The following is a 14,287-nucleotide window of genomic DNA, read 5'->3' as shown; positions in this document are numbered from 1 at the left end:
TGTCCAAGTACTTGGATCCTAGGCATCCAATTGGGAGCTACAGATGGAGTTTCACATTTATGCTGCAGTCTGGCCTGGACTTGGTTGTTGTGGACAACTGAAGAGTAATCAATAGATGAAGAATCTCTTTCTCTCTCATAGTCCCTTTAAAATCAATTAAATTTTGGTAAGAAAAAAAAAAAAGAGTGCCGAGAATATGAAATATACACTGAAAGTGACCTACAAAAATGAAAGCAAGGGCCCGGCGCGGTGGCGCAAGTGGTTAAGGTCCTCACCTTGCACGCCTGGGATCCCATATGGGCGCCGGTTCTATCCCAGCAGCCCCGCTTCCCATCCAGCTCCCCACCTGTGGCCCGGGAAAGCAGTCGAGGACGGCCCAAAGCTTTGGGACCCTGCACCCGCGTGGGAGACCCGGAAGAGGCTCCTGGCTTCGGACCGGCATAGTATCGGCCCGTTGCGCTCACTTGGGGAGTGAATCATCGGACGGAAGATCTTCCTCTCTGTCTCTCCTCTCTGTATATCTGCCTTTCCAATAAAAAAATAATAAAAATAAACCTTTAAAAAAAAAATGAAAGCAAAAACACAAAAAGAGAAATGCCTTGATTCTTATACTGATTAATATTTAAAAACACTACTGGCCAAATACAATGTAATTAATCTCCTCTGTACCTTTATACGCATCTATAATTTGTACCTTATATTTACAGTTTTGTGTATTTTCTCCTACTACTACTGTACAGCACCAGTATCACATGCACTTCAAATGAACAAATATAATCATTAATCTCTCCTAAGTTCAGTGGCTTTCACAGCATGCTTACCCATCATGGTGGTGGTGATGATGGTGATGGTGGTGGTGGTGATGATGCTGTGGACCAATAAACTGCCGGCAATTAAAGAGTTCATTCCCAATAGTCTCCCCAAGGAAGTCCCCAGTTCGTGTGATACAAGTCTCCTGAGATCCTTGTGCAATATGAGCAGCATTTATTTCCCCTGAAATGTCATGTTCTGGGTCTTCAGAGTGAGAACAAGTATCTAGCATTCTTATTCGATTGTCTACAGATGGTAATGACTCAGTGTTAAAAACCAGGTCCTTTCCTGTTCCACTGCTTGCCCCATTTCTTTCAGATGAGCCTTGGGAATCCCCCAAACAAATGCCTGCTTGACTTTCTAATTTTCTACTGTGAAGATCTGTACCACAGCTGTTTTTGGGAGGATTATGGCCATGATCATCATCATCATCTTCTTCTTCTTCTTTAAGAGCTTCCATATCCGCAATATCTTCAGACTGGACCTCACTACCAGGACTCCCAGCTGACTGGCTTGCACGACTAGAATTGACCTCATTGCTAGATCCATCGCTGTGTCCACTACTGCTACCAGGCCCACTGCTGCCATCTTCACCACTGTTGGCTGTTTCATCAGAACTTCCCTGCAAGGATTCCTGCAATTGAAAACAAACTGATTTAAAGAAATATTAAAACTAGTAAGAAACAAGCAGCTGACACTAACACACTGTGTTTTATAAAGCTGTCACATTTTTCAAAGCAATGAAAAAAACTTTAAAAAAAAATCACAATTTCAAAAATACTACTTTTAAAGAAAAAATCTAATATGGATTATATTTATATTCCCCATTAAAAGGAGAAATACAACAAAACTCACTTAAAAGTAAAGGGAAAAAAAATGTTCCTACCTCAGTATCTGAAAGTCGCTGTTGCACATGTTTGGTTCTATTAATAAGCTGCTCATCCATTTCAATGTCACTGCCTCCACTCTGATGTGTATCACTGTTATCACTGCTTTGAGGACTTGCTGCAGGTGACCCTATATAAAAAATAGATTTTTCTCATTTTTAATTAACATTTACATGGAGCCAACATAAAAATGTCATTTTTTGATTCCTTGAGCCATTTACCAAAAATTTACCCTCAGTAGCCACAAGTACAATCTCGAAACTTATTGACATTTGACAATTATTTCTAAGGATACGAGAGTACACAACTTAAAAGATACTCATGATTCTATGGGTTAAGACGGTTACTGGATAAATCTTCTCAATCTGAACATTATGACTCTGATACAGATATACTAATGTATACAATCAACTAGCTCTAGAAGATCACACAAAAAATAAAAGCTGTAAGTCACATTGCTATGCATTTCTAAGACTCAACTTACAAGGTGATGGAGCTGCTCTTCTGAGCTCTTCTTCCTCTGAAGGAAAAGGAAAAACAGGAAGGAACATTCTAAGTGATCTTCTTGGGACAACATTTCAGTTGTTTCTATCACATAATCAACAAGATACAGGTAGGGAAACCTACAAATATTCAAGTTCCTAAACACCTAGAGAAATTGTTGTGGATGCCTGCACAGAAAATCTTATGGAAAGAATAGTTTATGATGAGAGGAAACAGTATCAGGTTGAGATAGTTATAGAAAACCCCTATATGCTCTATGTACAGCTCTCCATAAAGCACCTGGATGATTAAAAAAAAAAATCTTTCAGGTAAAAAACAAAGAGTATTATTAAGTACATACAGTACAGGCATTTTCCTAACTAAACTTCCAAAGTTTTCATGAATACTTTGAAAGGGAAAAATTAAAAAAACTACAAATGACAAAATTCAGTTAACTACTGATACTATGTAACCGTCCCTTAACTGAAGAGTAAACCGAAACCATGAAGTAAGCAGTTTATTATCACTTACATACATATTCTCCCAACCCAAACTACTTTTACACTTAAGATTAAATTGTGATTATAGCTTGAGCATCCGTTATCTGAAATGCTTAAAACCAGAAGTGTTTCAGTCTCCAGAATGCTTCTGCATCTAGGAATGAGACTCAAATCCAAACAAAGAGTTCATTTATTTTTCACAAACACCTTATTCACATAGCCAAAAATCAATTCTACCCAATATTTTCAGTGTGCTTTGGGTACAACTCATCACATGAGGTTAATAGAAAATTTCCCACTTCCGGTGTTATTCTATGAACACTCCACATTTTATACTTTAGTGCATTTCAGATTAAGGATATTCAATCCACATTGAAACAATTCAACCTGTATTACCAGAAAATAAATCAAATGTGATTCAAAAACTTTTAACAACTTTTATTTCCAAAAACACTACAGTTTACTAACCTTTCTTATTTCCAATGGGAATATTAGTGTTTAATAAAGATGCAAAAGAACTCTGCTTAGACAGCTGAGCCTTAGCTGCTAGTGCATTATTCCACAATGCTTTAATTAACATTGATGCCAAGTACAATGTCTAAAAAAAGATAAAGAGCAATAGTAAGCAATACGATAACAAAAACTATATTCTTTTTATGTAATGGAAATACTAAGATTAATAAGCTACAAATGAAGTTACCTTAATCACAAATGTGTACTTTACACAGGAGAAAAAAAAAAACCACCATTATGTTCAAATGTATTACCTGTTCAGTATGAGCACTTGGTTCAAGAGCTGAAACCAAATTGAGAAGATGTCTAAGTGGTACAGGATCCAAATTCTTGATGAGTGAAGGAAATAAGTCATGAATATACCGACTGCAATGTTTCAACTGGAAAATAAATACAGAGCAGTAAAAATAATTGCCCTGCATAAACAAATGATTCCAAAAAAGTTAAGTAACTTGAAAATTCAAAAGCTGGCCAACACTCTAAAATTTCAATATGTCACTTAAATACAATGAAAAAATATCATAAACAGCAGCATGTAACAATAAAATAGAAACTAATTTATATTAAGAAAATCAAGACAATATATTGCCCTTACAAAACAAAATTTTTAAAAATACTTATCATAAAAGAGGTTCAAAAACCTAACAGAAAACAAGGACAGAAACAAGAAAACATATGAACCTAGGAAGATTACTGATAATTTTTAAAAAACATTTCTAAGATTTTTATTTTATCTGAAAGACAGAAATCAGCTTGGGGAAAGGTCTTCCACATGCTGGTTCATTCCAAAATGGACCATAATTGCTAGTGCTCAGCAGTGAAGGAAACAAGGAGAATCTTATTTCCCTCAGGAGAATCTAGAAGCCCCAAATCCATGTGGGTCTCTGAAGTAGGTAGCTGGAAACTGGGAATTTGAGCCATCTTGCATCTGCCAGCACACCTTCCAAATCGCCCCAAACGACAGAGGCCACCCCTTCTCCAAGTCATAAGAAGGGAGTTGGATCAGAAACAGAGCAGCCAGGAAACAAACTGTTGTCAATGCCCACATGGTATGCTGGAGCCACAGGTAGATTAGCCTGTGTATCACCACACAGGCCTTGCCAGAATATGTTAAGTCTACATATGCAGCACCTGCATTGCAAACTGACACCAATTCAAGACCCAGATGCTTTAATTACCACCCGGCTTGCTGCTAATAGCCTGGGAAAGCAACAGAGGACGGCCCATGTGCTTTGGCTCCTACACCAAAGTGAGAGAACTGGAAGAAGATGCTGGCTACTGGTTTTAGATGGGTCAAGTTCCAGTCATTGCACTCAACACCAGCAGATGCAAGATCTGACTCTTTTTATTTTGTAATTTTCAAATAAAAATGGCAGGTATATACACTTGTAATGTCATAAATGAGTAATGTAATGGAGACCAGAGAACTGGGAATCAAAGAACTTCAGTATGTAAGCCTACTCCCAAATAAAAGTAGCCCCCCAATATACTTTGTTCAATATACATTGACCAAAAAAAAAAAAAAATAGACCTAGCACTGCTTATACCTACAATGCCATCACAAATGGAAACAGTAGAATAAAGTCAAGAGTAAAGCTGAAGAATTATATTATTGTGAAACACAGGTGATAATAGGAAGGGGAGAAAGGAGGGATGCCCAATGACTACAAAGCTGTAAAATGGAAAAGGAAAAAGCCAAAAAATCGAATCTTTAAAATAAAATTTGATGGGAGAGGGAGAGAAGCTGCTACTATGAAGTAGCAGGTTAAGCTGACCCTACAGCACGAGCTGGAGTCCTTGCAGTTCTACTTTTAATCCAGCTCTCTGATATGGGCAGAGAACAGTCCTAGTGTTTAGGCTCCTGCAACCACATGGGAAAACCAGAAGATCTTGGCTCCTGGATGTAGCCAGGGTTGGTGTAGCCATATAGACAGTATATTGCAAGGTTTTTTTCTTACTCTCTACAAAATAGATGTAAAAAAAAAAAAATTGTTTATTTTTATTAACAGAAGGGGCAGAGTGATTTAGAGAAGGAAAAAGAAAACATCTGCCACCTGCTTGATAACACCCCTGTTGCTTAGATCAAAGGCCAGAATTTGGTCCAAGTCACTCACAGGGCAGCAGAAACCCAAGTCTTTTAGCTACAATCTGCTGCCCACTGGGATACATTACCAAGAAGTTTTATGAGAGCTGAATGACTTGAACCAGCACTCCTATACAAAAATGAAACATGCAATTCAGTGGCTTAAATTGTTCTGCTACAACATTGAACCCAAACAAGGCATCTTTAAACTATTTCCCACAAAGTTTTTAAAGTACTGCTACAGGTTCCTTCAATAAGCCCAGGAAGCCAACCTCTTTAAGTGACGTGACCTTGATCCCTTGAAAAACACAATTACATAACAAAAACAACAACAACAACAACAACAAAAACAACAGTTGGGGGAAGAGGACTGTGCTGGATACACACATAATACCTTAAAACTAGATGACAGATCGAGACAACAGTTAGATAAAAGATTAATATTTGAAAATGTAACAAAAACATGTAAAAAGAAACGAAAAAAAGAAAAACTCTTTAAAATTCCTGAAATCAAAGGATTCCAAATCAAGATAAAATATGCACAGGCCATGAAAAGATTAATTGGGATACAAACATAAATAATAATCATAAACAAATAAACTAATATCATTGATAATAGCCCTTATAAAGAAAAGTGCCAAACTAACCAGTGGCAAAAAGTACAAATACTCCAAGAAAAGAAAAATAGCTCTAAACTTGAAGATACCATTTTTCATCCACCACATTAGCAAAGATCAAGAAGTTTAAAGACAGAACACATTGATGCCAAGTGATTGCCCAGTAGCTAACTAAAATCCTCGCCTGGCAACCACTGGAATCCCATACAGGCATTAATTTGTGTACCGGCCACTCCACTTTCCATCCAGCTTACTGCTTGTGACCTGGGAAAGCAGTCAAGAACGGCCCAAGGCCTTAGGACCCTGCACCCACATGGGAGACCTGAAGGAGGCTCCTGGCTTCAGACTGACTCGGCTCTGGCTATTTTGGCTACTTAGACAGTGACCCAGCAGATGGAAAAATCTGCCTCATCCCTCTGTAAATCTGACTTTAATAAATCCTTTAAAAAAACAAATCCTCTGGTACTTAAAAAAAAATAGATAGAACATACTGTAGTGTCCATGTGAAAAAGTGTCAGTCGCATCTATCTCAAATCCCACAAGTGGTTTAATCTAGCAATGTTATCTGTAATGGGTATTTTTGATCCATAAAAATATGCCCAAAGAAAAAAGGTAAGTTACTTTAATTATAGCATTCTTTGTAACAGAAATATTATGGGGTGAGAATATATATATGAATAAGAACTAGTTAAACAAATCAAGAACACTTAAAACAAAATACTATATATACTTAAGAAAATAAGCCAGCAAATTGCACCACAAAGTGTAATTGATATGGTATGGAAAGTACGTTTAGGAGGGGGCAGTTTTAGTGTATACAGTTAGTTTTTCATAGACAAAATATCTGATGTAACTGAGAGAATAAGAACTGCATGTTTTGCATACAAACGCAGAAGCACAAAGTATTTATTACATATCCTTTTATATTTACTTTTCAGATAACTGAATCATGGATATGCCTCTTAAAATCAATAAGACCTGTGGAAACTCAATATAATATTGGAAAACATACAAAAGTACACATTCAATGCAGAAAAGCAGATGGAATGAGAACATACAGACATCTCTATTAAACCAACATGCATTCCTATGGGCCTTCTAGCTGACTAACACCATTCAGTTCCCACAGTAAGCAGATAATATGTATCTGGTAGCCAGACATTAGAAGTGTTCAAAGCCACTTTTTCCAGAAACTGAGCACCTTAGCTATAAAATGTAAACAATGACAGAATCTACCTTTTAGATATATAAAGTAAAAAGCACACTATAAAAGAATAAATACACATGACCTGTTAGTGTTACCTGTGCTGCAGCCCAAATACAGTCAATATGCTGAGTACTCAGTCTCCCTTCTGCTGCCAAAAAATTCAAAATAACTTGGCACTGTTTGATAATCTGGAATAGAAAAACTTGACATAGTAATTTAAAAAAAAAATTCTTCTCTTTATAGAACATAGAAGCCATGTAGTTGCTCACAAACCTCAATATGTAAATTTGGTCCAAATATATGTTCTACCACATTGTTGCTAATAAGCCAATCAGCCAGTTCTTTTGCAATGGACCTAAAGCCAAATAATAATAATAATAATTAGTATATTAAAAATTTTAATTTTCCTTTCCAAAGTGCAAAAGGCACAATTAGCTCAAAATTAAGTCTATCATCATACAAGTTGTAACACGGTCATGACATATAATTGTTCACAAAGCATAACTAAAATGAAATAAACAAATGAAAATATTTCCTCAGTTTCTAAATAAGCAAGAAATTAACAAAAGATAACAATTAACCCTAGTGGACTTGGTGTGGTAACCTAATGGATAAAGTCCTCACCTTGCATACCTGGGATCCCATATGGGCACTGGTGTGTATCCTGGCTGCTCCACTTCCCATTCAGTTCCCTGTTTGTGGCTTGGGAAAGCAGTAGAAGGACTTGGGACTCTGCACTTACATAGAGCTGAAAGAAGTCCCTGGTTCCTGGCTTCAGATCAGCTCAGCTCTGGCCAGTACGACCACATAGGGAGTTAACAAGCAGACAGAAGATCGTGCTCTCTGTCTCTCTGTAATCTGACTTTCCAATAAAAGTAAAACAAATCTTAAAAAAAAAAAAATCCTAGGTACACATGTAAGATTATCAAGTCTAATAAAATCCTTAAAAGACTTAACTTCTCACTTTTTCATTTCTGAAATAGCCACCAAAACATTCAAGAATAGTGTCCTAGAATGCCCTCTAACGTTATCTCTATCAGGAAAGCTTGTACAAATGGATAAACAAATGAAGAATTACCCCAAGCAAACTTCAGCTTTCTTGACTGATACCAACAATTTCCATAATGAATGTAAAAGATAGAACAGATGTAATATAAGGTGTTTAGAGGAAAACAAGTTTAAAACAGATATATAATAATAAAATCCATTTTTTAACCTATATGTAGAAAATATAAGATTAAATATTATTTTGTATTACTTAATGAGGTCACATTTTTACATCTTGAAACAAAAATAAATTTGTGGGCAAGAGTGTAGAGAAGTGGATAAAGCCGCCAACTGCGAAGCTGACATTCCATGTGGGCAGTGCTTTGGATCTCAACTGCTGCACATCAGATCAAGCTCCCTGCTAATGTGCCTGGGAAAGCAGCCAAGGTTGTGTCCCTGCACCCAAGTGGGAGACCCAGAATAGTCTGACTTTGGAGTGGCCCAGTTCCAGGCATTGTAAACATTTGGGGAGTGACTAGGGAAGACAGTCTGTCCTTCTTCCCCTGTCTTTCAAATGAATAAGTAAATCTTTTACAAAAAGAAAGAAGACTTCAGCTACAGGCAACTGGCTATGTTACCTTGTACCCAAACAAGTATTACACTGCTGGAAAAAAAGTAGATAAGGCTGCCAGGCATTCTAGTACTGCTTAATGCCAAATCTGTACTACTGACAGTAGTGTAACAGCACAGGTACCCACCATTTTATTGTTTTCTTAAAGATACATGGAGAAAGCAGGGAACATCAGGCTTGGACGGACTCCAAGACAGGACTGGGGCAGGCCAGGACAGGCCATGCCAGGCCTGACAATGCCGTAGCATTTGTTAGCACTGAGGCAAGCTTGGCGGGGCCACGCCATAGCACCTGCTGGCACACACAAGAGCCATGACGGGGTATGCTCCACTCCTAGCTGGGGTAGGCTCCAACACCTGTGAAAGCCGACTGTGGGTGGGCCATCTCAGACTACGAACCATCAGCCAGATCCAGGGCTAGGAGAATGTTGGGGACTCCTCTGCTAGGCTACAGCTCCAGGGAACAGACAGGGCTGTGCAAGGCTGCAGCAAACGTCAGCATGCACGTTGGTGGAGTCTGGGGCTGGGTTGGAATAAGCTAAGCTACAGCACCCACGTGTGTGCACAAGACAGATGAGCTAAAGAGCTGACTGCACTAATATGAAGCATCTGCTAAAATAAAATGCAGGCTGGCATGGTGGGTTTTTTCAGGGCTGCCCTGACTAGGCCACAGCACTCATCAGTTCAAATGAGAGATAAGGACTGGGAATGGAACTGACTGGACAGCTGCATTCACTGGTGCAGGTAAGGGGTCAAACCTGATGCTGCTCTGGCTGGCACAAACAAGAGTCAAGTCTGAGGTCACCCCAAGCCTGAGGTTCCCACCCTACCTGGACATCCACATAGTGTACATTCCTTTCAACTATGTAAAAAATGCTGATGATAATATTTAGGAAAATAATTTTTTAAAAACCTGAAAAGAATGATCAATTAGAAACAATGAAAACTGATTTGAGAGGGAAGTTTTTCAAAGGAAAAATTTTAACAAAGCATAAAAAAAAGCATTTATGGGCCTCAAAAAATACTAAAATAAAATGACAAAAGATAAACTTCATTGGATTTCTTTCTAAAATTTCTATTTACATAAAAGGTAGAGAGGAGACAGCAGGAGACAGGAGACAGCAGCCATTTGCCACTTGCAAGGTCCTTCATCAAAAGTCTGCAACAGCTATCGGTGGGCCATGTTAAAGTTAGGAGCTTGAAACTCAAATCTTGCACAAAGTTTATAGGGATTTAAAATACTCGAATCTGTATCTGCTGCATCTCACTCAACATCAGATACTTGTTGCCTCTCATAACATCTAAATACTACATCAAACATCCCCCTTCCTATTTCACATATTTCTAGGTAGACCCACTAAAGTTATTTACCAGGAAAGTAAATTCTCTGATTTATGTGATATATAAACGTACAGTTCAACAAGTAAAACCAGAGAGATGAACCAACACACTTGATTCTTATTATTCCAGAGTTACATTCTATAGAATCAATGAAAACAGAAAATAAGCTAATACTGAGTGATACCTTAATAGTAAAGAAAATTACACAAATGACAAACAGATTACAAATTTGAAAAGGAATAATCCCTACAAGTAGACTCTTTTCTCTTCTTCACAAAAGAGAAAATGAAGTTCAGAACTGTTTAGGTGACTTGCCTAACGAGGGATAAGTTGGAATTCAAACTCTGTCCAACTGGCCCAAGAAGCAGAGCTTTGCGTACTATTGCATGCCTACCCTATGTGAAGTCTCCATTCTCTGGTCATCTCTCTGTGAGTTCTGAGACAAGATTGCAGCATGTCAACTTGTTCAACTTTAGCTTGGAATGTACATGACTAGAGATTTAAATCTTTCACTGTGGTGTGCAGTTAAAGCTATGAAACTGCTCCAAGCATTGACTTTAACACTACAAATATACTGCATAACATAGGCACATCACAAATCAATGACTTACACACTTAAGTCAGTTAAACTGTATGTACAGAATTTCTGCCTTGATAAAACTCTTTACTGCAACATCCAATTCACAGTTCCTGGCAACTTACTTACCAGGTACTTCTCTTGTTCTGAGCATGTATACTTATTTCCTTCACAATCTGAACTCTATCTTCTCACAAGTCCTCAAAATGTTTGACTTCTCCCTTTTCCCTTCTGTATCTTCAGGATAAACAATACTTATGACAGGAATTCCTTATTCCTCTATTCACTGCTTCTATTTCATGAAGACCTAGCTTATATTCATGGTATTATTGTTGTTAGAATCTGGAGAATTTTTATTTTCTTGGAGGGAAAAGGGACAGGGAAATCAAAGCTCTACCTCTGTCTATGCTGGATATTGTCTATATAATGCCCTAATGATACAAACAGTATTTCTAGTGCAAATAAATACACAATTTATGCAGCTGTGACCAACTGAGGACAATATTTTTAATTTCTTTTTATTTCCAAGGCAGAAATACAGAGCCAGAGAAAGACAGAAGGAGAGAGAATGAAAATGTTGCATCTACTGGTTCACTCCCCAGATGACTCCAATAGCCAAGGCTGAGCAAGGCCAGAGGCAAGAAACTAGAATTCTAGCTGTGCCACAAGTTGGGACCTGGATGGGAAGCGGGGTACCAGGATGCGAACTAGAGCCCATATGGGATCCTGGCACATCCAAGGTGAGGATTCAGCCACTAGGCTACAGCGCCAGACCTTGACATATGCTTTTTATAAAACAAGTATTTCAACATAACATTCTGAAGAACGCTATAGTAAAGAGTATAAATTGAAACCATTAGGAAAGAATTTTCTATAAGTGTCAATTCTAATAAAATCGCATTTATATTTACTGTATGAATAACTGAAATTTGAAATTTTATACATTTGTACAAACTTACACTGCTACTTACGTTTCTGTGTCTGATACCAGTGATTCATTATTGCACACATCATTGAAGGTATGCAGTTGATTCTATGATTAAAGAAAACAAATTCAAGTTTTTCAAGATTATTCTTATGAGTCACCCATGTATTGAAGCTAAAACTGCTTCAGATATGTACATAACCAATAATTATAGAATATAAGACACACAGCCAGAGATAAATACTTCCCAATTAGTATAATATAAATATAAATATCATATAAAATACTAAATTCCATAAATATTATTTATGCATTAAACACTCTACAGAAAATAAGCCATAGAAAAAATTAAAATGTAATCCAAGGCAGTAGGCAATACGTTATTACAAACATAAAACTTCAGCAGAAGCTCCTTTGAGAAACTCATTAGGGATTTCTCTAGAAAAATGTCAATACGTATATCCTGGGTTTACAAAGTCCAGTACATAGACAAAACTCAGCCATTTTAGATTTTTGGTGTATCTACACTGAAGAAAAAGACAGGGGAAATAAAGTCAGTGAGAACTGCAGCCAATCACAAAAGAAAACTCAATCTAGGATGCAGCTGTAAACTTAGCTCTAGCAAATCACTTTGATACAAGAAAGCAGACCCATGATATTGGGTCTTGTTTCTGCCCCATTCCTCAACAAAAATTAAGAAGGTAAATTCTTATGTGATTTTTTTCTCCCATTTAAAACAGCATTTAATATCATCAAAGCAACCAACAAAACAATCAGGCCCATGATCCAAAACCTATGCTTTCTGCCAGGAAAATGAACTGATTATAATCCCCTTCAATTGTTTTTCTCAAAACATTAATTTTCTGAATGTAAAAAAACTCAAATAGTGTAAAAAATTCTGTCTAACCATGGATACAGGATTAAACCAAAGTGTTAACAGACGTATTAGTCTCCTCATACTTTAGGAAAACACAGAAATTTGTAAAAAGCCATGCAAACTCATTCATGTAAAAACGCTTAGCATTGTGTCTAACTCGAAGCACTTTAAAACAGTGGAAAGCAAATGTAACTTACTGTTATCTGACTTAATCCAGCCAACCTCATAGTCAACGTAGGTGACATAAAGTATTTAAATGCCAGATCTAAGCTTTCCTTATCAAAACATAATGTTGTATCCAATGGTTCTTTCACTGTGCTCCACATTAAGTCAGCCATGTTACGAGCTGCACTCTGACGTAACTCCTGATCAGAGAGTTTGCATAAATACCTGAAATGATTCAAAACAGATTACCACCTGTAACAAACAATAACACAACAACATTCCCTTACTCTACATCTATGTACAGTTCAGTATAACAGAACCCAGCATCCTGGGACTTATTGCTACCAATATAACCTATTCTAAGTGATGCATTACTTGATGTACAATTTGAATCAACAATTGCTAAGATTATAATTAACAATTGCTAAGTCAATTTGACTGTACTTACAGCAAAACTATTATTCTCTATCAACTTCCATACATAACATCTGGTGTCTCGGTATACTTCAGCGGACTTCATACATACAACACAATCTCCTCTCATAATACAGCTAAATTATTTTTTAAAGATTTTCTTATTGGAAAGTCAGATTTACAGACAGAATAAGAGACAGAAAGATCAATCTTCTGTCTACTGGCTAACTTCCTAGGTGGTTCCAACACCTGGAGCTGAACCAATCCAAAGCCAGGAGGGAGGAGCTTCTTCCAGGTCTCCTATGCTGGTGAAGGGTCCCAAAGCTTTAGGCCATTCTCACTGCTTTCCCAGGCAACAAGCAGGGAGCTGGATGGAAATGGAGGAGACTGGATACAAACCAGTGTCCAAATGGAATCTCAGCACATGCAAGGTGAGGACTTTAGCCACTAGGCTACCATGCTAAGCCATACAGCTAAAATATTTTAGTGCACATTTTAAAAAATATTATCCATTTTATGCTTCTTACACCAACATATATCTTATTTTCCTTTGAGATATGGACTACTTCTCTGACTACTTGCTCCTCCTTTTCTCAACACATCATTCAGGAACTGTAATAAATTGCACAAACTCTGCTGACCTTTCCAGTCCATGCAGAAGTTTTCACAATGTAACTGCTACCTACCCCCACAACCCATCTACCTCATCAGGTGGTGTCATCTATTTTCCTACATCCTTAAATCTGGACTTTGTCATTTAACTCACTTTGAACAATCGGAAATTAATAGATATGAAAAGCAGTTTGAAAAGCCTTTCAGGTTGTCCACCCTAGTTGGGAACTCCTTTATCACCAAAAGGAAAATCCAAGTCAACTGGCTGGATCTAAATATCTCATGCTCCTACCGACAAGATGTCAATTTGCAACTTCTGTACTAGTGAATCCTTCACTTTCCAACCTGGCTGTCAAACTCAAAATGTGAAAGTGAGACTATTCTACAATCTCAGGTTTTAGCCAATTCTACTCAGACTAGTAAAACTGCCTAGTCAAACAATGAAACGTGAAAAGTAATACCATTTTCCCAATTGGCAGCTGTCTTTGAGCAGAACCAAAGGCAATGAGACAGGACTCCAATTCTATTTTCATTTTGTGAAAGGAAGAATAGCAGAGCAAGACTGGGAGAGAAGACGACAATAAATCTGACTGTACACTCATCAAATGCCCTGAAAATCTGGGAGAAGACCAAACTTAGAGCCCACCACTCAATCCACA

General features: G+C 37.5%; 1 protein-coding gene across 3 annotated transcripts in view; it reads right to left on the bottom strand.

Moving 5' to 3' along the window:
* Nucleotides 1-14,287, bottom strand: part of USP34 (ubiquitin specific peptidase 34) — a 204,572-nt gene that overhangs the window by 125,859 nt on the left and 64,426 nt on the right. For 2 of the 3 annotated variants that reach the window (XM_040993392.1, XM_040993394.1), the window contains exons 7-15: nt 12,635-12,827; nt 11,607-11,668; nt 7,374-7,455; nt 7,196-7,288; nt 3,448-3,573; nt 3,149-3,278; nt 2,182-2,217; nt 1,697-1,827; nt 822-1,444 (exon numbers count right to left, since the gene is read on the bottom strand). In XM_040993392.1, the coding sequence (XP_040849326.1) occupies nt 822-1,444; nt 1,697-1,827; nt 2,182-2,217; nt 3,149-3,278; nt 3,448-3,573; nt 7,196-7,288; nt 7,374-7,455; nt 11,607-11,668; nt 12,635-12,827 (1,476 nt within the window). The remainder of the gene's footprint in view (nt 1-821; nt 1,445-1,696; nt 1,828-2,181; nt 2,218-3,148; nt 3,279-3,447; nt 3,574-7,195; nt 7,289-7,373; nt 7,456-11,606; nt 11,669-12,634; nt 12,828-14,287) is intronic. The other variant, XM_040993393.1, reaches the window with a different exon arrangement.

The sequence above is a fragment of the Ochotona curzoniae genome, unplaced genomic scaffold (genome assembly GCF_017591425.1).
Source record: "Ochotona curzoniae isolate NIBS_2020 unplaced genomic scaffold, NIBS_Ocur_1.0 contig_883, whole genome shotgun sequence".
Taxonomy (NCBI): Eukaryota; Metazoa; Chordata; class Mammalia; order Lagomorpha; family Ochotonidae; genus Ochotona; species Ochotona curzoniae.
Note: the sequence above shows the minus strand (reverse complement) of the source record. Positions and strands in the feature narration are given on the sequence as shown.